Here is a 19,905-nt window from a genome sequence, read left to right as displayed (position 1 = left end):
TGGTTTTAAAATATACATAATGTTTATTTAATCAATTGCAATAAATGTGAAGGTGGTTAAGGAGAGCATACTTCACACCTGGACAGCTTCTAACACTCTATAAAGCTCAAGTCCGATCTTGTATGGAGTACCTATTGCAGCCACTTGTGGGACGGCTCAGCCAAATACCAACTCGCTGCTTTGGACTCAGTGGAGCGCAGAGCCAGGAGGATGACAGTCTTTGGCCCATCGGCGGAAAGTCGCTAGTCTGTCGGTGTTTTACAGGTTGCATTTCGGGGAGTGTGCTCAAGAGCTACACGAGCTTATTCCACCGTCCCCATTCTACCATCGGACTCTTAGACGCACGGCCGGTCTCCATCCTTACTTGGTGGATATTCCACGAATCCGCACGAAGCGCTTTGCTTCTTCGTTTCTTATGCGCACTGCCAAGGAGTGGAATTCCTTGCCGGCGGCTATATTTCCGAGCTCATATAACCCGGCAACCTTCAAATCAAGAGTGGACAGGCATCTTCTGGGCGAGCTCACTCCACCGTAGGCCACGTCTTTGCCTTTGGCTAGTCTGTGGTCAAGAGTAAGCCCATTTATAATTTAAAAAAAAATAGGTCATACTGAGAAACTTTACAAAGGGTGGCTAGTCTGTGGTCAAGAGTAAGCCCATTTATAATTTAAAAAAAAAAAGGTCATACTGAGAAAACATTAAAAAATAACATTAATAAATTATAGCCGAGTGGTTCTGGCATTCGCCCGGTAAGCGGAGTACGCTGGTTCGATTCCAGCTCGGAGCACTGGAGGCTTTGGTCACTTTTTCTTTGTATATGACATTTATTTAATGTTTAGAACATAATAGTAGTGTTACTACTTAAAATAACAAGTTAAAATATTTTCTATGAAAGTAATTTAATTTGTTCTTAGAGTCATACTGAGAAACTTTACAAAGGGACTACCTAAACGAGAAACAAGAGGGAAAATTCTCTCTAATAGAAAGTCCCGATGTCAGACCTTTTTAATTATCGTTTCCGTGTGTGGTCTGGGTGAATTAAAGAAAAAGAAATAAAAAAGCTGATATTTTTTTGTGTACCTAATATATTGAGATAAAAATTAATATTCGAATATTTAACAGTCATGTATAACTACAATAAAATACTATTTATGTGATGATTTATTTTACATTAGTCTAACAAACAACTAATATAGGCCAACAATATTTATCTAAGAATATTTTTACTCAACAAAAATAAATAAATATACGAGTGAAAAAATTAGCCGCCATGAGTCAAATTCTTCATCATAGTGACCTATTTTCGTTGCTCGTAAAATCAATGGCTAATAAAATTGAGCTAAAATAATAATTGAATCTAAAATAATATCTTTAACATAAACATGTAAATCAATGCAATACCTAACTAATTAGGTAATGTCACTAATGTCATAAACAAAATATAGGTAAACCTATAATTACAGATATTGGACAGCTGGGCGTCATTTGTATCTTTTCGGAATAATGAACCTTATGTTGTTAGAATGACGCCCAGTTGTCCGATCTCTGCCTATGAAACACAGTTGAAATCTTATATTATACGCTTACGACCGTGAACGTATTCAATTTGAGAAATGCCGAAAGGACTAAAATATCGCTTGATTTTAAACACTTTATTTTAAAATTATTGTTTCAACCCATATATAGCCTCTTTACGCAGTTCGAAAAAAAGAGGGTTCCATTATCTATATTTTGTAAACGTTACTTATATAGCCTCTTACACTTCCAGGTGGTCCCGATTATCAGGCGGACCCGGTGTCTGGCGTTTATTAACAGCATTGACGCAAGATGTGATAGGTATAGAAGTTAGGATACCGCGCTTTTTCATCAAGTCTAAAGGAACAGATGTTAAACATTGCATATCGCCTGGTATACATCCAGGTGGCTCCCATCATCGGGTGTGAGCGTGAGTTGACGGCTGGCTTTAAGGAACAGTACGACACCGGGCCGTGCTCGTACCGGCTCCGTATCGCAGGCGGATCCGGTGCCTGAGGTAACTATAAGTAAACTCGGGCTGGCGCGGATTGCAGTGTTGTAGCTGACGCCACTTTCGACCTAGAAAAAATAAATCTTGATAATCAAAGGAATGCTATGGAGCCGACATACAAACAACGCGACGATGCCTACTTGTAATACTGATCAGATTAAAGACAAATCACATAAGAAAGAAAGTCACTTACATATATATTACAACGAAACATTATGTTCCCCTGGCAGGCAATAAGATTCTGTCACATTTTCGGTAAGTATATTGTATAAGACGTTTATTGACAATATAGAGTAACATTTAACTTTTAAGCGCTTGGTGTTAACTGTAAGCATATTTGTGAATAAATAAAATAAATTGAATTTGCGTCGCGATACATTGTTTCATTTCGTTTGACGTTTGTCGATGTACAGTCCGCTGCAGAGAAAAGTAGACTTCCCTACATACATTTTTGTATGGGGGAGGGGGTCTACTTTTCTCTGCAGCTAACTGTACTAATCATATTGGCTGGTACTATATATTTGAAACCCGGCGTATTTCCGTTCCACATCAACGTGTGGTCATAATCAGCTTACCCTAATCTTATTGCTGCGGACTAAGAAGCGACGAGGCGTATAAGAGCTGTAGTCTTACATCTCCAGCAGGCGCGGCACATCGATCAGTTTTGTCCTTAAAGCCTGCGTTTTGGAGATCTCAAAAGTATGTTTTTACAGACTTAAGATATTATATAGTGTACGTAGATATTTAAGTACTGACGTTAGGATATCTCTATGTGAATCTCTGATTCTGTCAAAACTTAACTATGCTGATAATGTCATAGGTGGGTGTCTATTGTACCAAACAAAAAAGCTAATGCAGCGGGTGCAGAATGCACGTGCGCGATTTTGTTTTAATATCCCACCTCGAACTCATGTAACTCCTTACTTAAATAATAGCGGGTTAATGAATATGGAATCGCGGCGTTCGCTGCATTTTGCCTGCATGCTTTTTGGCATTGTAAAAACCATGACGCCCCTCTACCTCTATGAAAAACTAACTTTTTCCCAACGCCATATCCGGGGAGCCATTCGTCTTCTTTGCCCTAGGCACAGCACCGCAGCATTTCGTGGCAGTTTTAAATACTCTGCCACGAAGTGCTGGAACAATATTCCTCCACCTATAAGAAATTCACCATCAATTGGATCATTTAAATGTAAATTAAAAAAACATATTTTAAATTCACAAAAAAAAAATTAAACTCAGCTGGGCCTGTCCAAATGGAAAGAGTGCCCCCCTTATATTGTATTATATTACATTATAGCGTTAAATTCTACTTCACCTTTAACACAGTATAATAAAGAGTACTATCGTACAGTATGGCCACTCCCGCTCCCCGCTGAAAGTGCCGCCCACCCCCTCTCAGTTACCTGACAGTTACCGCCTGTCAAAATCGCGAACAGTCGACCTGTCATATTTCACTCATACAAGCATCGTACGCGTTCACCTACACGAGCTTAGAATGTGTGCTAGGAACGCGCCTCTTTCATATATTTGATCGCCAGTGTCCGAGGTGTGCCTTTAATGACGACTGTTTCGGTGCCGTAATTTCGTAATTAATTTCGTAAATTCTTTATTTCTTTGTGGTCTACATTTAAATTGTGTGTGTGTGTCTTTGTGGTCTACATACCAAATTAAATTTTTGAAACTCTTTGTACCTACCTATACGAGTGAGCTTGATCGCTTTTTCTTTGGTGTATGGTATCTTTGGTATCTATTTCAGGTTTTGCACTTACCTATATATAAACACTATTATGTACTTTGTAGTTGCGCTCTCTCGGAAGGGTTTCCACGGAAGACCAGCGTCGAGATTCCTAAGTGGTATCTTGACATTAAGCTGAGTGGAGACCCTTTCAGTGACGCTTAACAATAAATTAGTACTGTCTATGTAATTCCTAAATTTAAGCGTTTTCTGAATAAATTTCTTCTATTCTATTCTATTCTATTCAATTCTTCTTGATTGCAGCTAAGAAGGTTTGAGTTTCTATCCTCCCACGGCTTTAGATTCCGTGTTTATCATGTTAAATTGTGCTTACCCGAATCTTAACGACAGCAAAGTCCGGCACGGGCGGGCGCCAAATGCAGCTGTTGCCGTCTTCCAGCTGTGGACTGAAGAGCAGGTGCTCAGGCGTGTAGGAGCTGTAGTCTAGCATCTCCAGCAGGCGCGGCACGTCGATGAGTTTAGGCGTCAGGCCTGCGCGAATCACGTTGTCCGAGCATGCCATGCATTCTATGCAATCTGAATAGAAAACATTGTATTATGCTATTTGATTAACTAGTTAAATCAGTTTCTTTTTAAGACTTGTCCAAAATGATCTACGGGGTTTATATGAAACGCAGTACAGTGGCGTGCCAATCTAGTTAAGTTCTCTTTAATATATTTAACGATGACAAAAATAATCAGGTAGAGTTCGCTGTAAGAGACCGTTGACACTTTCTAACGCATTCAGTCATGTGTTCGTTCGGTAAATAAAACACTGGATAAATAATGTTTCTATACTATAATAGAGCATAGGCATCCTGAAATTTGTTAACATCTCAGCCACTCTAATTTATCTAATGGCGATTACATGTAGGTACAGGAGCGATGAATGAGATAATAAAGATGGTTAATCTTTCACCTCCACTGGTCATCAGTAATGATCATGGGGCAAGTCAGCAGTAAGGAATATGGTCTGGTCGGGCCGCAGCTGCAAGTTCATGAAGTAAAGCGCATAACAACCAACATCACCCGGGAACTCGGCGTGCAAGCGTCGTTCCAACAGATGGTCTTACCTCCACTGATATACGCATGGGACAAGTTAGCGTTCAGGAATATGGCCTGGTCGGGCCGCTAGCAGTAGTTACAGGAAAGATGAGTCCGGCAGTTGGTCTTACCTCCACTAATGTAGGCATGGGGCAAGTTAGCGTTCAGGAATATCGCCTGGCCGGACCGCAGCTGCAAGTAGTTCATGAAGTAAGGCGCGTAGCAATCAACATCCCCCGGGAACTCGGCATGCAAGCGCCAAAGCAGTAGTTACAGGAAAGATGAGTCCGGCAGTTGGCCTTACCTCCACTAATGTAGGCATGGGGCAAGTTAGCGTTCAGGAATATCGCCTGGCCGGACCGCAGCTGCAAGTGTTCATGAAGTAAGGCGCGTAGCAACCAACATCCCCCGGGAACTCGGCATGCAAGCGCCAAAGCAGTAGTTACAGGAGAGATGAGTCCGGCAGTTGGTCTTACCTCCACTAATGTAGGCATGGGGCAAGTTAGCGTTCAGGAATATCGCCTGGCCGGGCCGCAGCTGCAAGTAGTTCATGAAGTAAGGCGCATAACAACCAACATCACCCGGGAACTCGGCGTGCAGGCGCCAAAGCAGCGGGTACAGGAGAGATGACCGAGATGATTCTGAAAACAATATTGTTTTTTTCACCTCACTAGCTCGGAAAGGACTTTTTTATTCTTTAAAAACAGATAGAAAAATCGCATTTTATCCACAAGAGTGCAAACTGCAAAGAATATTTGAAATCCGAACGTGTCATTAGTTACTTTTTTAAATATAATTTCTTGTAAAGGCATGTCCCAGACGGGACAATTTTCTCCCTGTGCTTAAATTGTCTTAACAAATCATGTGATGCGAACGTAAAAATAATTTCATATCGAATTGTATCCGACTAAAAACACAAAATTCAAACAATTTTATAACATGATTTTACCATAAAACACTTGAAATCGTACAAAAAATTGTATTTTTGACTTTTCCACTGTACTTATTCAGAACGCACCTTAAGTAACATTGCAATCTTAAAACGCGTGAACGGAACGCACCCAAATAGATTTTTCTTCTTGATTCTTAATTTGAAACTTTTGTGGTGTATGTCGGTGGGTGCATAGTGGAAATTGTAATAAACGCAAATAGACTTATTTCTGTGCAATTACGTTCCAGTTGTTTTTTAACCCCCGACGCAAAAACGAAGGGGTGTTATAAGTTTGACGTGTCTGTGTCTGTCTGTCTTTTGCCTCGGTTACCACACTCGGTTAAAATACAACTTTTCTCCCTTGTAAAACAAATAACTATAAAAGTAACCATTTTGATAACATATTTATTGTATACTATACATTTTTCAGACAACCCATTTAAACAAGGGATATATTTACATTAAGCTAGCTCGCAGGATAAGGAGCGTCCGCCAGAGAAAAATCCTCCTTTTGCGGTAAATGTATTTACTATAAACTTGTATTTTGGTGGGGTTAGAGTTCAATGTACGTACATAAATTGTCGCATCTCAAACAAAAACTCTCGATAAAGCATTATATCGAACACGAGAGAAAACCAAAACCATCATCATCTTCATCGGTTTTTCTAGTCATAAATCTGCGCACCCTCACACCCTGGACCCGTATATGGTCGCACACTGCGGCTTCTACTTCTTCAACCTAGCGTTTTCCCGGCCTAGTGCCAGGGTCTACTTTTCTGCTCAGTCTTCTCCACTTTGCCCGGTCTTCGGCATCCTTAAGCGTGAGATTGTTCTCTTGCATGTCCGCTCCCGCGACGTCTAGCCAGCGCTTCTTTGGCCTACCGGGGCCACGTGACTTAGGGCTTTGGACAGTGAGATTAAGGCATCTGTTTCCGATGTAGGCTTAGGAGGATTTTTCTCCCGCGGACGCTCCTTATCCTGCGAGCTAGCTGAGGACTGTTAAGGGTGCCTTTCCGCCAGACATGTGTTATGTATGCGTCTGATATCCACAATCAGCTTAGTCGAACCCGTTCCCACTAGAGCTATACTTTGTGGAACAATGAACATAATTGGTGGATACCAAACACATCCACGTAGCGCTACTCTGGTGGAAAGGTACCCTAAAAGGCCAGCAACGCGCATGTGGAGGCTCTAGAGTGGCAGGCGTCATAGGCTACCGTGACTGCTTATCACCAGGCGGATCGTACCCGTATTTACCATGGTGTGGTACCTATGAATAAAATTATATTGCTGAAATTTTATGTTTCAATCACTTCCCTTCATCAAATTTATGATTTTTTATTAGTTTTTATTTTATCAAAATAGTGGAAAATTGTTATATTTTTGCTAATAATCAACGCTATAAATTTTTTTGCCGCCTAATTCCCCAAAAGTTGATACCAGAGACGATTTTTAAATTTTAGGATTTTTTTTTTCATAGTAATTTTTCATACAAATGTTGGCGGTCGAAAAAACGCATTTTGCATAAATATATTTTACTATATTTTTAGTATGTCAAATAGACACACACAAAGAACTAAAAAAACCAAACTTCGGTTCTGTGGGAATTATTATGACCCCAAATGCTACATCTCCTCTACTATTTTGTCGTCTAGCTAGAATAAGTATAAACTATGTACCTGATATTCAATATTGAATTGCCATAGCTGTAACGCCTGTAACATTACATTAATACCTGTACGTGTGTACGTGATGAGCATGATAGTCTAGTTCCTAGTAATAAGCTCAATTATTTTGTACGCCAACTGGCAAAATATAGTGATACTGTAATTTATAAATTGACCACCACTGTAATGCTACCTACGTTTACAAATGACATTTTATCTCTAATATTCTACGTAATAAAAGGTAGAGACGTGATATGAAAATAAAATAATAAAAATATTATTTATAGTAAAACGTAGTGATTCAATGCTCTTTGGTTGAGATCTTTTTATGCCAAAATTGTATTGAGACTTTAAAAAAAATTCATAACGTGCAAACACTCGTATAACGTTAAGGTTTGAGGAGTTGAATTGAATTGTTTCCTCAATTCCTCATGAATCCGATTATATTATAAGAAATCGAAGCTTGACAAACTTTGACCTGAAAACTCAATATGCTTAATTGCTTAACAAACATAACTAAAAAATTGATTGGAGCGTGGTTGCTGACGCTGGCTCCGTTGATGAGAAAGTAGCGATTTTTAATTCCCTCCTAATTAAACTGTACGATGTCCATGCTCCTATTCGACCAATAAAAATAAAACATCTACCAGCTCCTTGGCTGACTGGTGAATTAAAGCTCTTTGCCGATTGCCAATCAAGAATCGGCAAAGAGTAAGTTTAAGTTGAAACCCTCAGACAAGAACAAGTCCAAATATCATGCTTTACGAAATCGCTGCAGCACAGTGTGTCGCGATGCACAGCGGCACCACATTCATCAATCTGTGGAAAAGGGGGAACCTGCTAAAGTCTGGAAACTGCTGAAGTCTTACGGAGTTGGTAAATCTAGCAGTACCCCAATCCCAAATAGCATAGATATAAATCTTTTAAATTTGCACTTTCTTCTTCTGCTGTCTTCAGTGGCTCTGACAAGGCTAAAACTCTAAATTCTCTGTCTTCTTTCCCCACTCCTAGTTTTTCTCCCTTTTATTTTACAGAATTTACAAATAGCGACGTTGAAAAGAATATCCACTACATCTCCTCAAATGCCGTTGGTGTCGACTGTGGGCCGCAACATGATCATTCCACTTCTGGACCTTCTTGTCCCTGTAATTACTTGCATCTTCAATTCTTCCATTTCTTCTTCTTCTTTCCCTAACATTTGGAAAGACGCAGAGATATCATTCCTATCCCCAAAAAACCGAATCCGTCTTCCTTCCCTGACTTTAGACCTATCTCTATCTTGCCATTTCTTTCTAAAGTCTTAGAGCGCCTAGTGCACTATCAGCTTACTTCATTTTTCAATAAAAACTCTCTCCTTAACCCTCTTCAAGGTTTCCGTTGTTGTTGCAGTACAGTTACTGCTCTAGTTAAGATAACAGACGACATCCGAGCCGGAATGGATAACGGGAAGCTTACAGTTCTGACATTGCTAGACTTCACAAACGCGTTCAATACTGGAGACTTCGATGTACGACCTTCTGCTATTCAGTGGTTCCACAGTTACTTGGTAGGTCGCCGGCAACAAGTTAAAATTGATGACACTCGTTCTTCGTGGTGCAACACGCTAGCAGGCGTTCCGCAGGTGGCGTGTTATCACCCCTTCTCTTTTCCATTTTTATTAATTCTATTTCGCGTAATCTTCTCTCCTCTTATCACTTGTATGCCGACGATCTCCAACTCTGTTCTCAGTGCCCAATCGGTGACTTGTCCTCTACGATCCTTACCACAAACTCCGACTTAGAACGCATTTTGCTCTGGAGCTCAAGCCACGGAATTAAAGTTAATCCCTCGAAGACTCAAGCTATCATTATTAGTAGCCCCAAAAATGTAGCTAAAGTTAAATTTGAGTCTGCCACCTATAATATTCGATGGGGTCAAGATCCCGTTCTCGTCTCAAGTGAAGAATCTGGGCATACTTATGGATCCTACTCTTTCCTGGGGCCCGCAACTTTCCGAAGTTAGTCGAAAAATGTTTGCCGCTGTGGGTTCGCTCAGACGTCTTCGAAACTTTCTACCGCTTGCTACTAAAATTGCGCTGGCCCAATCACTTCTCCTTCCTATCTTAGACTATGCCGACATTTCTTATCTTGACCTTACTGAAGACCAGTTAAATAAGCTCGATCGGCTTCAAAACGTGTGCATTCGCTTCATTTTCGGACTGCGGAAATATGACCATGTCTCCAGCTTTCGGTCGCATCGCAGCTCAGGTGGCTTCCGATCCGTTTGCGACGTAAGTCTCATATTCTTTCTCTTCTTTATAGCACCTTATTCATCCCCAATACTCCTGACTACCTTAAAAAGTGGTTCAGTTTTCTCTCTTCTGTTAGGTGTTCTCAAAATCTTCTTCTTACTCCTCCTAGGTCATCTACTAAGTTTTACATCAAACCCTTCACCTTTCAATCAGTAAGAATGTGGAATGCTTTGCCAATCGATATAAGACGTGCTCAGTCACTGACGATTTTTAAAAAACGTTTAAAGGAACACTTTTTATCTCTTCCTTAGTCTTTTTCCCATTTTTTGTTTGCGCTACCTGGTCGTTACTCTCTCTTGCTTGGATGTTCAATATGTATAGTCTATGTAGTTTGTGTAGGTTTATGTAGTTTATTTTTATCGCTTCACGAATGTATGTAGTTTATTTTATTGATAATTTTATATTTTTATTTTTTTTATTTTCTTGCTTTTAGTTTATATTGAGTTAGGTATTTACATTTTATTTTATTTGCACTGCCCTTAACTCTTTTCTTTCCACTATCTCGCTGTCTGAAGGTTCGCTCTTTAGCGATAAGACCGCCTGTTGTTACCTACTATTTAAGCTCTTTATTTGTTTGTTTAGCTGTTGTCGTTGTAGTAGTGCAATAAAGTATTTTATTATTATTATTTGTAACTTTCCCATCACGTAACAATGGTGTTCCGGACCTTTGGGAGGCGTGCACGGGGCCGAAGCTAACGCGTAGAGGCCCTTTCGACACTTTAATGAAATGTAAGGGGTACACCGAGCGGATGTTGCCCTTGCCCGTGTCATGGGACACACGCAGAGGCAACACCCGCCAGGGTGTAAGGACTATTTCAGAGTTAATGGAATCTAAAATGAACTGGTCTATTTTGATGAAAGTCATGGACTAAATACTGGGCTATGGATAAAAAACCGGACGCCTGCCTAATAAAACGGTATCCAATTTTATTTCCGGCAGACGGTGACTCGTCCCCACAAGATGGGCCCCCACAAAAAGCGACATCCAAGATGGCTCAAGGGCAACACCGGTGTGAGAACTCAAGGGTGTCGAGAGGTGTATACCGCTTTCTGCCCAGTGGCTGTTAAGCCACTGTACCAACTCGCGTCTTATGCAAATTTTCACTTCCACCCCAGGCCAGTCGTTAGGGGCATGTAGCCCTAACGACTCCACTCTGGAGGGCCAGCCAAGGCAAGCCAGAGGTAGAGAGTACTGTCCCACCCACCCGCCTTACGGGTAACAGAACTCCCCAGGAGCACTCGGGTACGTGGGGTCGCTGTTCCCCAACAGCTCGCCACAAGCTGCCCTGCGTTGACTGATTGCACTGGTAAAACCAGTGGGCGATGGGGTCGTCACATCCCTACGCCAATTATTATTATTATTATTAACTAAATAAATGTCACTGTTCTGAACTTTACAAAAATACCAAAGTCACTATGAGTGTGCCGTTCAGATTTGACGAGTTCGGTTCTGACTATCATCAGCAATTCCACTGCACCAAATGTCACTGTTCTGGACGTAAGTGCATGCTGTTCTTATAAAAATACCAAAGTCACTATAAGCGTGCCGTTCAGATTTGAGGAGTTTTGTTCTGACCATCATCAGCAGTTCCACTGTACCAAATGTCACTGTTCTAGACGTAAGCGCTTGCTGTTCTTATAAAAATACCAAAGTCACTATAAGCGTGCCGTTCAGATTTGAGGAGTTCGGTTCTGACCATCATCAGCAATTCCACTGCACCAAATGTCACTGTTCTGGACGAAAGTGCATGCTGTTCTTATAAAAATACCAAAGTCATTATAAGCGTGCCGTTCAGATATGAGGAGTTCCGTTCTGGCCATCATCAGCAGTTCCACTGCACCAAATGCCACTGTTCCGTACCTAAATGCATGCTGTTCCTTTAAAAACACAAAAATCACCATATGTATGCCTTTCAGATTCGAGGAGTTCCCTCGATTTCTCCAGGATCCCATCATCAGAACCAGGTTCTGAGAAAAACGGGACCAATCTGTATGCATATACATCCAATCAAAAAAAAATTTTCAAAATCGGTCCGGTAACGTAGATATATCGAGGAACAAACATAAAAAAAAAACATACAGACGACTTGATAACCGTCCTTCTTGAGAGATATGAGGCGACAGTTAAAAATTACTGGTCACACTTGTCGTCAAATTGGCAGTTTGTTGATGTATGATTTGAATATTGTGATGTTACGTACAATAACGTGGTAATTTATTAATTTACGTATTTTTTTCTGCCCGTTGGTGGCACTTGGCGGTGGCAGAAGGCGGTAACAGACACATTTTCTCGTCAATATCGATATGAAATCATCGACGAAACGCAAATTATTTTTGACATGTATGTTAGGATACTTAATACTATTGCTATTTTATCAATTGCATTTAACCAGAAGTATTTCAAAGGTACAGAAATTGTCAAGTTACGTAACCGACTTAACCGAGATATTAAGTGCAGAGAACGGGACAAAATACATCTTAATCTGGGCGAGCATAAATCGTGCACCAATAAGATTTTGGGGTCTAGGACAAGACCAGTTCATTAAACGTAAGTGTAAAGTTAACAGTTGCCACGTAACTCCAGACAGGACTCTCCTACAGAGCGTGTCACAATTCGACGCTATTGCGTTTAATGGCCTTGAAATTGCTAATATATACTTGTCAGTTCCAAAAGAACGGAGTTCGCATCAAAAATACGTGTTCGTCAGCACGGAGTCATCACAGTACTACCCGATTTGTGACAAGAGACTTGATGGATTTTTTAATTGGACTTGGACGTACAGGTTGGATTCTGATGAATTTTACGGATACATAACCATCAGAAACATTACGGGTGATATCATTGGTCCTAATAAAATAATGAACTGGATTGAACTAGATTCCATGAAGCCTATCGATAAAAAGACAAAAGTAATGTTGGAAAAGAAAAATAAGACCGCTGCTTGGTTTGTTTCAAACTGTAAAAGTTTGAGTAAAAGAGAAACGTTTGTCGATAAGCTGCAAAAAGAATTAAAAAGATACGGTTTGGGGGTAGACGTATTCGGTGTTTGTCCTGGGGCATCGAAAATATGTCCAATAACTAGGGCGAAGGAGTGCTTCAAGATGATTCAAGAGGAGTACTATTTTTATCTTTCTCTTGAGAATTCGTTAAGCGAAGATTATGTGACTGAAAAATTGTTGACAGCGCTTCATAATTACGCGGTGCCGATTGTATACGGAGGAGCTAACTACACACGGTAAAATAATGCATTCAACCTAGGCGAGCCACCTTAACGAAAACCGATTAAGTATTACATTGAAATGAAGATATAATTTGCGTTAATATATTTTTCAAAAGATACCGAAGTTTTCCAGTGTCCGTCTAAGTGAAGTTTCATTTAGGTACATATGTGTTTATTCATAGTGTTTATTGTGGTTTCCAGATTTATGCCAGATGGAATTTACTTGCACGGGGGTGAAATATTGCCCGCCGCCTTGGCGAAAGAAATGAACGATATCATAAAAGACAAAGATAGGTAGGTGCATAGTAAAATTAAAGCCGTAAAAACCAAAAAGAGAACAGTGACTAATTTCCTAAAAAAAAGCAATACTGATTGTAAAATGTCTGGAAGGTGGTATTTCTCCACTTGAGCAGTCGTTCCAGTTTATTTAAATTTACTAATTATGTACGCCAGTCTACTACTGTCTACTGTCCTTCGCGTCTATTTCAGACAATTTATAGTGTAGGTAATGTCCGAGAAAAATCGATTTTGGTGGCTAAACAGACCTATAAGCGACATACTTTGCCACATGGTTGACTAGGGAAGCTTATAACCGATTGCGACGTTTCGCTATGGTGCCTCCGTTCCTTTTTTTCTGCAAGTGCTGCAAAGCAGGTCTCATAGACGAACTTGCAACCAGTAAAGCCGTTGTAATTATATTTGCAGGTACTACAATTTCTTCAAGTGGCGTAATCATTATTCATACCACCATACAGACGAGGCGCCAGATTCCGATTACCTGTGCAGAATATGCGAGATGCTCCACGATGAAACTCTTGTGAGGAAGAAAACTGTGTACAAGGATTTCAGATACTGGTGGAGCGGCCCAGGACCATGCTCTCCTCCTGGTAGCAAAGTTTTTATATGGTTGTGGGATTCACTAGTGACCCGTCCCCGCTTTGCACCAGTATTATACATATAAATAAATCTTCCTCTTTAATCACTCTATCTATTAAAGAAAAAAAATTAAAAATCCGTGGCGTAGTTTCAAAGATCTAAGCAGACACGAACAGACACACAGTGGGAAGCGCCTTTGTTTTAAGTAGGTATATCATGTAGTGATACAAGTAAATGTATTTAATGTTGAATTGTTGCAGAGTTTCATGTAGCTGTATACAATATATATCTTGATCCGCATTCAGGAATTATTATCTAATAATAAACGTTGAAACATCGACTTAATTTTTCAATTTGGTGTTGACGTTAAAAGCTTACTTTGTATTCGTCAAGAAGTTGTTTATTTACAATTTAAGTTAATACAATAAATTTAGTTAAGATTGTTGCAATTTATGGCAGTTGTTACAATAAAGGGAAATAAAAAAAAATCTAGGAATAATAGTGAAATTATTTTTTAGACTTTTCTCTCCTAACATGTACTCGAGACAATTCAAACTATTAACTTCAAAGAGAAATTACATGTTTCATTAAGTATGTTCATAATTATGTCACTTTTCGGTATCTACAATAGAACCAGCTTGCGGGTACTAATAAATAATATGTCTTTGTAACCGAAATATTTATAAGTATGCTAACAAATAACAATGCAATCAGCAACCATATGGAGATATGAGCTACATTCAAGTCTCATTTGATTAACTCCGAGATGACATTAAAATTCCCGGCCGAATACAATCTCAGTCTATTCAATTCAAGTCAAGAGTGAATAGACTGTAACTGAACCAGTGAGCTACAACTTCAGCGTTGTCGTCACTTTCAATCAGGTGTGACTAAGGTCAATCATGGGCAGTTTATAATAAAAAAAAATACAATACCCACCATCCTTATCTAATCTATCCAGCAAACACTGCAAACTGCCAGCTACAGCTGCCTTGTCGCACGTCATCAGAGAGCCGAACACTTGCTTCAGAGCAACGCCGCTTTCCCCGGACTCCTTGTGAGCAAGGAATGTGCTCACACTTTCTTCTGATAATATCCTTGTCAGCTCCGGTAGCTCTGAAAAGAGAATTTAGATACATAAGGAATTATAAAAAGCCTCTTATTTAATTATGTTCAATTATTCGTCAAACAGTGGATATCCAACTGAAAAGTACAGGTAATAAGAATGTGTATTATTACGTACATGAAATAAATGTCATATACAAAGAAAAAGTGACCAAGGCCTCCAAGTGTCCCTAGCTGGAATCAAACCAGCATCCTCCGTTTACCGGATGGATACCTAAACCGCTCTGCCATTGGCCAAGTTAGAAAAAGGCCAAAAGATAGGTTGTCCAAATAACTTACTTCTCAGATTGATTTGAATCTCCTCTAAAGGCCGGAATCCACAGAGAGCCTCAAATGGAGTCAGTGCTATGGCCAGTTCAGGCTTGTGGTTAGGGTCCTTGTATAAATCTGGGAAGTTTCTGTGGAGCTCCTCCGCTTGTTCCTACACAATTAATAAATTAATAAATTATTGCCACAGGTTGTTTTATGATGTCAAAGAAATCTTATCATTGTTGAGACAATTAGACAGAAACATGGCCGAAAGGACCCTTAAACAAGATCCATATCTGTAATACAGTTTGATCAAATATATAAAAATCTGCAAACGGAACAAATTAGCACACAAGTCAATTATGCTAATCTTATGAGTAGGTATGTCATTCCACTGACAACAGTGTCATCCTCCTTGCGTTATCCCGGCATTTGCCACGGCTCATGGGAGCCTGGGGTCCGCTTTGAGAACTAAATCCCAAGATTTGGCGTAGGCACTAGTTTTTACGAAAGCGACTGCCGTCTGATCTTCCAACCTGAAGGGTAACTAGGCCTTATTGGAATTAGTCCGGTTTCCTCACGATGTTTTCCTTCACCGAAAAGCGACTGGCAAATATCAAATGACATTTCGTACATAAGTTCCGAAAAACTCATTGGTACGAGCCGGGGTTCCAACCCGCGACCTCCGGATAGAAAGTCGCACGCTCTTACCCACAGAATTAGATTTAGATAGAAGAAACGAGTTCATTTATTTGTATGGCGGCCGAGCGTGTCAGATTTTGTGCTGAAGTTGTTACTTGCCTGTGATTTTAAATATGTCTCAGGCCCTTGAGTGTTGATAAGTTTTATGTTGTTGCAATTAAATATCATGTAACGAGGCATTTTTAATGTTTTTGTTGACGCCCAAAAGCTGCATGCTGCGATTAAAGACGGACAACTCAGTGGATTTCACTGAGTTCATTTGACACGCTAAGTAGATAAGTTTGCTTGATCTATGGTTTATATGACATCTGTGCTCTTACCACTAGGCCACCAGCGCTTCCACTGACAACAGTGTATATACTATTTATGGCCACTAACATTGTAATAACATTTTATGATTTATAATAGTAATCAGTAATAATACTTGTGATGTGAGACATAAACACTTGTGTAACAAAAATATAGAAACTAAAGAATTAAAATACAGTTTAGATGCTATATGCATACAGATGCATAAAGAATATGCTTAGTGTTTCATAGTAATCAATAATATAAATTTCATCTACATTTTTACCGTGGCAGATACTGTAACATACTTTATTCATACTTTGTATCTGCTTTTATGAGCCAGAGCTGAACTGTGTTTAATCAAATAATTAGTTACCATTGCACAATAGCATAATCACATACCTTATTTGGGTGAACCTGCACGGACAAGGCTTTGCGGATGGACAATACTTTGAAGAGAAAGGGCACCGCCACTCCAAACCTCCTCTTCACTGCTGGCCCAATAGCATCCAGGTTATCTTTAATGTACTCGGACACCAACACATTTCTTTCCAAGATCACAGAAGGTCCATTAGGATGTGTTCCCATCCATAACTCAGCATAGGGTTTTTTTGAATCTATGGTGGCATTTGGGTCAGCACTCGACAAAAATTTTGCAACTGTACTGTCTGTGCCCAGTTTACCCCAATCATAATTCTGCACTTTATACTGCAATTCCATCGCGTCCTAAAAACTCCTGTAAATTAATTTTAAGTATATTATAATCCTATTAAATTGTAACAAATCTACGTTTTGATCATTAAAGATGTGTTTTCATGTATCTCACACAACTAACCTAAATCAAAGTACTTCATACTTACTTTGTTTTAACAATTTGCTGCAACCTATAACTTAGGAACGTTATCACTTGTGCGATGATAAAACTTTTCAACGGTAACAAACTTTCTCAACAGAACCGCCAGTAGAAGAGACTCGTTAGCTATTTTTATTGACCTGATTGGTAGACAATTGACACAATTAAAATTCTATTATTATTACTTAGAAGTTTTAACAACATAACTTTTTCATGTGATGACTGATGTATGCAAAGTGAAGCGAAGTTAGAGAAGCAAAAGCAAGCATTAGATTAGAGGAATGACATGTGAGGAATCTAAGTGTACGTTCTGATATCAGTCTCGTGTACAACTCCCAAGCCTGCAACTGACATGCAGTGAATAGAATCGATTCGTCAAAATAAAGCAAAATTTAACCAAAATTAACAATATGACACATAAAAAGTATTTTGAGATTAAATTTAATGAGCCCTTTTATTTTTGATACCTGTAGTTATGCTTGGTTTTATTATCAGTTTAAACGATTCATGATATTCGAACAAAATACTCTGCGAGTTTTGAAGTTTGACGTATGTCAAATATGACAGCTGTTAGGTTTGTTTCAGGGAGAATAGAGGTAAGGAGGAAAATCTGTCGAAGTAGAAAAGTAGCAAAAATTACCGGCTGAGGCCCTTTAATTACAGTTACAAATCTCTCCGCTTGGAGCGCATGTCCCGCTCAATGATCAACGACGTGACATGACATAAGACGTTCTTTTCTCTAGGCTGATTTCGTCCAAATGAGCAAATCAAGACGTAGTCCCGTGGTAATGCGCCGGCTTCGTATGCAGATATTCTCAGGTTCGATCCTGACATTCCTGACAGCGACCCTTTTGTTTTTTTGTTTATTTTTTTATTTTTATTTTCTTTTTGTGTATTTTAATTGTGTTTAGTTATTGTTTTATTTATACAAATATGCCAATTTAAGCCCTTTTACATTGTTTGCCCCATCTTAGGATTCTTAGGTAATGTTGTAAGTCTTGCAAATTAAATTTCGAAAAATTGTATCAAAAGAAAATATTTTTGGATATTAAAAAAAAATATTCAGGAAAAAATATTAGTAGAAAAAAAAGGTCTCATCGGGATTTGAACCCGGACCTCTTGCTCCGTAGGCGGGGTCACTACTGAGAAGGCTAAGAGATTTTTAAACCCTTATGTACCTGCAATTGCAGCGCCACCTATCTTTTCTTTTATATGTGCACTTCTGATACTTCAAGCTTTCGCTCCTGACCTCTAATCTCCATAGTTTGTTTTTTCTGTACTTTTTTTTTATTTAGTCTATAAGCTGTGTCTATTCAGCTTTAATTGTTTGTTATCAAGGACCATTTAATACTAGACTGATATAGCCCATACAAAAAAGCGTACCCCTGAAAAAAGCTTAGTTTTTGCTTTAAAACTAGATGGCGCTGTTTCGTAACCCGGGAGTGGAAAAAAACATATTTTCACCCATATTTTTACTTGTTTTTATATTATACTATGAACTAGCTTTTACCCGCGGCTTCGCCCGCGTAATAAAAGTATTCATTAAGATTTTCATTTGGATCCTTAGGTTTCTCTGTAGGTATATTTATCTGCGATTATTTCGATTGCACATAATACTTTTGCTTGCAATGATTGTAGAAATATTACACATCGACCACAGCGTAGGTAATTCTATATACGCTGGGGAAACCTTTATAAACATCCCACATAGCCCGTATTTCGACACTTTGATCGGTGGGTAAAAAGTACTTTTTTCTATTATCCCTTACAATTTTTTATATTTTGCTTATACTTATCGCAAACGTAATCTTCAAGCAAGCAAACAACGATCGTCTTAGAGCACATTGATTGTAAGAGACCGCCGACCGATTATCCGTATCCCTCTAACGATACCCATATTATCCGTATCCGTATCCCTATCCCTATCGCTATCGCTATCGCTATCGCTATCGCTATCGCTATCCCTATCGCTATCCCTATCGCTATCCCTATCCCTATCGCTATCCCTATCGCTATCCCTATCCCTATCCCTTATCAAGATGTTTAATGATATAACACTTTAAGTTCTCGCGCTTTGTACACATATTTAAAGTCACATACAGGTCGAACGCGATTAATTAACATTATTTTTACCTTTTTTCCCAACGTTTCGGCCAGGTTGCACTGGCCGTGGTCGCGGAAGACTGACGTCCCAGCAAAATGTGACCGGAGATGTAAACAACACAAAACTACCCGATATTAATTTATATAAATGTTCGGGGTAGACAAATAAATATAATCTACCCGCTTTTAGTTAATGTTTATTTCCCACCATGTTTATTTTAAAGGTAAAAATAATGTTAATTAATCGCGTTCGACCTGTATGTGACTTTAAATATATGTTTAATGATTTCTTATCAAGTGCTAAAATATAAAGTTTCATGGTTTTATCTTTTAAAATTAAGAAATCCCATACAAACTTTCAACCTCTTTTTCAACCCCTTCATCCCTTTTTTTCGAAATAAAAAGTAGCCTATGTTTTGTCTCAGGGTCTAAAGATTGTCTGTTCCAAATTTCATCAAAATCGGCTGCGTGGTTTAAGCGGGAAAGCGTAACAGACAGACAGACAGACAGACAGACAGACAGACAGACAGACAGACAGACAGACAGAGTTACTTTCGCATTTATAATATTAGTATGGATTAGTATGGATAACTATCAAAAAACTTTATTTTAATATCAAAATATTGGCTCAAAACACAATTTTTACAAATTATATTTTTTGGTCGGCCTCGACGTAGTTGTGATCGCTTCGCTGGCTAAGTTTGTTCGCATGTTGTCTAATTATTGCCAAATAAAATGACTAGATGACGTTGGTGGACTAGGAAAATGTCACATCCGTTTCGTTGTTCATTAAT

At 39.2% G+C, this 19,905-nt stretch overlaps 2 protein-coding genes across 2 annotated transcripts; one reads left to right on the top strand and one right to left on the bottom strand.

The window, feature by feature from the left end:
• Positions 1-1,065: 1,065 nt before the first annotated feature.
• On the bottom strand, positions 1,066-17,238 carry LOC125242112 (mannose-6-phosphate isomerase). The gene is made up of 7 exons (XM_048150821.1): positions 17,016-17,238; positions 16,558-16,891; positions 15,196-15,337; positions 14,731-14,907; positions 5,283-5,447; positions 4,097-4,299; positions 1,066-2,092 (listed from the first exon to the last, which is right to left on the bottom strand). The coding sequence occupies exons 2-7, from the start codon at positions 16,873-16,875 to the stop codon at positions 1,886-1,888; spliced, it is 1,212 nt and encodes a 403-aa protein (XP_048006778.1). The 5' UTR covers positions 16,876-16,891; positions 17,016-17,238; the 3' UTR covers positions 1,066-1,885.
• On the top strand, positions 13,035-14,095 carry LOC125242120 (glycoprotein 3-alpha-L-fucosyltransferase A-like). The gene is made up of 2 exons (XM_048150830.1): positions 13,035-13,209; positions 13,621-14,095. The coding sequence occupies exons 1-2, from the start codon at positions 13,082-13,084 to the stop codon at positions 13,874-13,876; spliced, it is 384 nt and encodes a 127-aa protein (XP_048006787.1). The 5' UTR covers positions 13,035-13,081; the 3' UTR covers positions 13,877-14,095.
• Positions 17,239-19,905: the final 2,667 nt, after the last annotated feature.

This window comes from Leguminivora glycinivorella, chromosome 2 (genome assembly GCF_023078275.1).
Source record: "Leguminivora glycinivorella isolate SPB_JAAS2020 chromosome 2, LegGlyc_1.1, whole genome shotgun sequence".
Lineage (NCBI taxonomy): Eukaryota > Metazoa > Arthropoda > Insecta > Lepidoptera > Tortricidae > Leguminivora > Leguminivora glycinivorella.
This window is presented reverse-complemented; position numbering and strand designations above follow the sequence as displayed.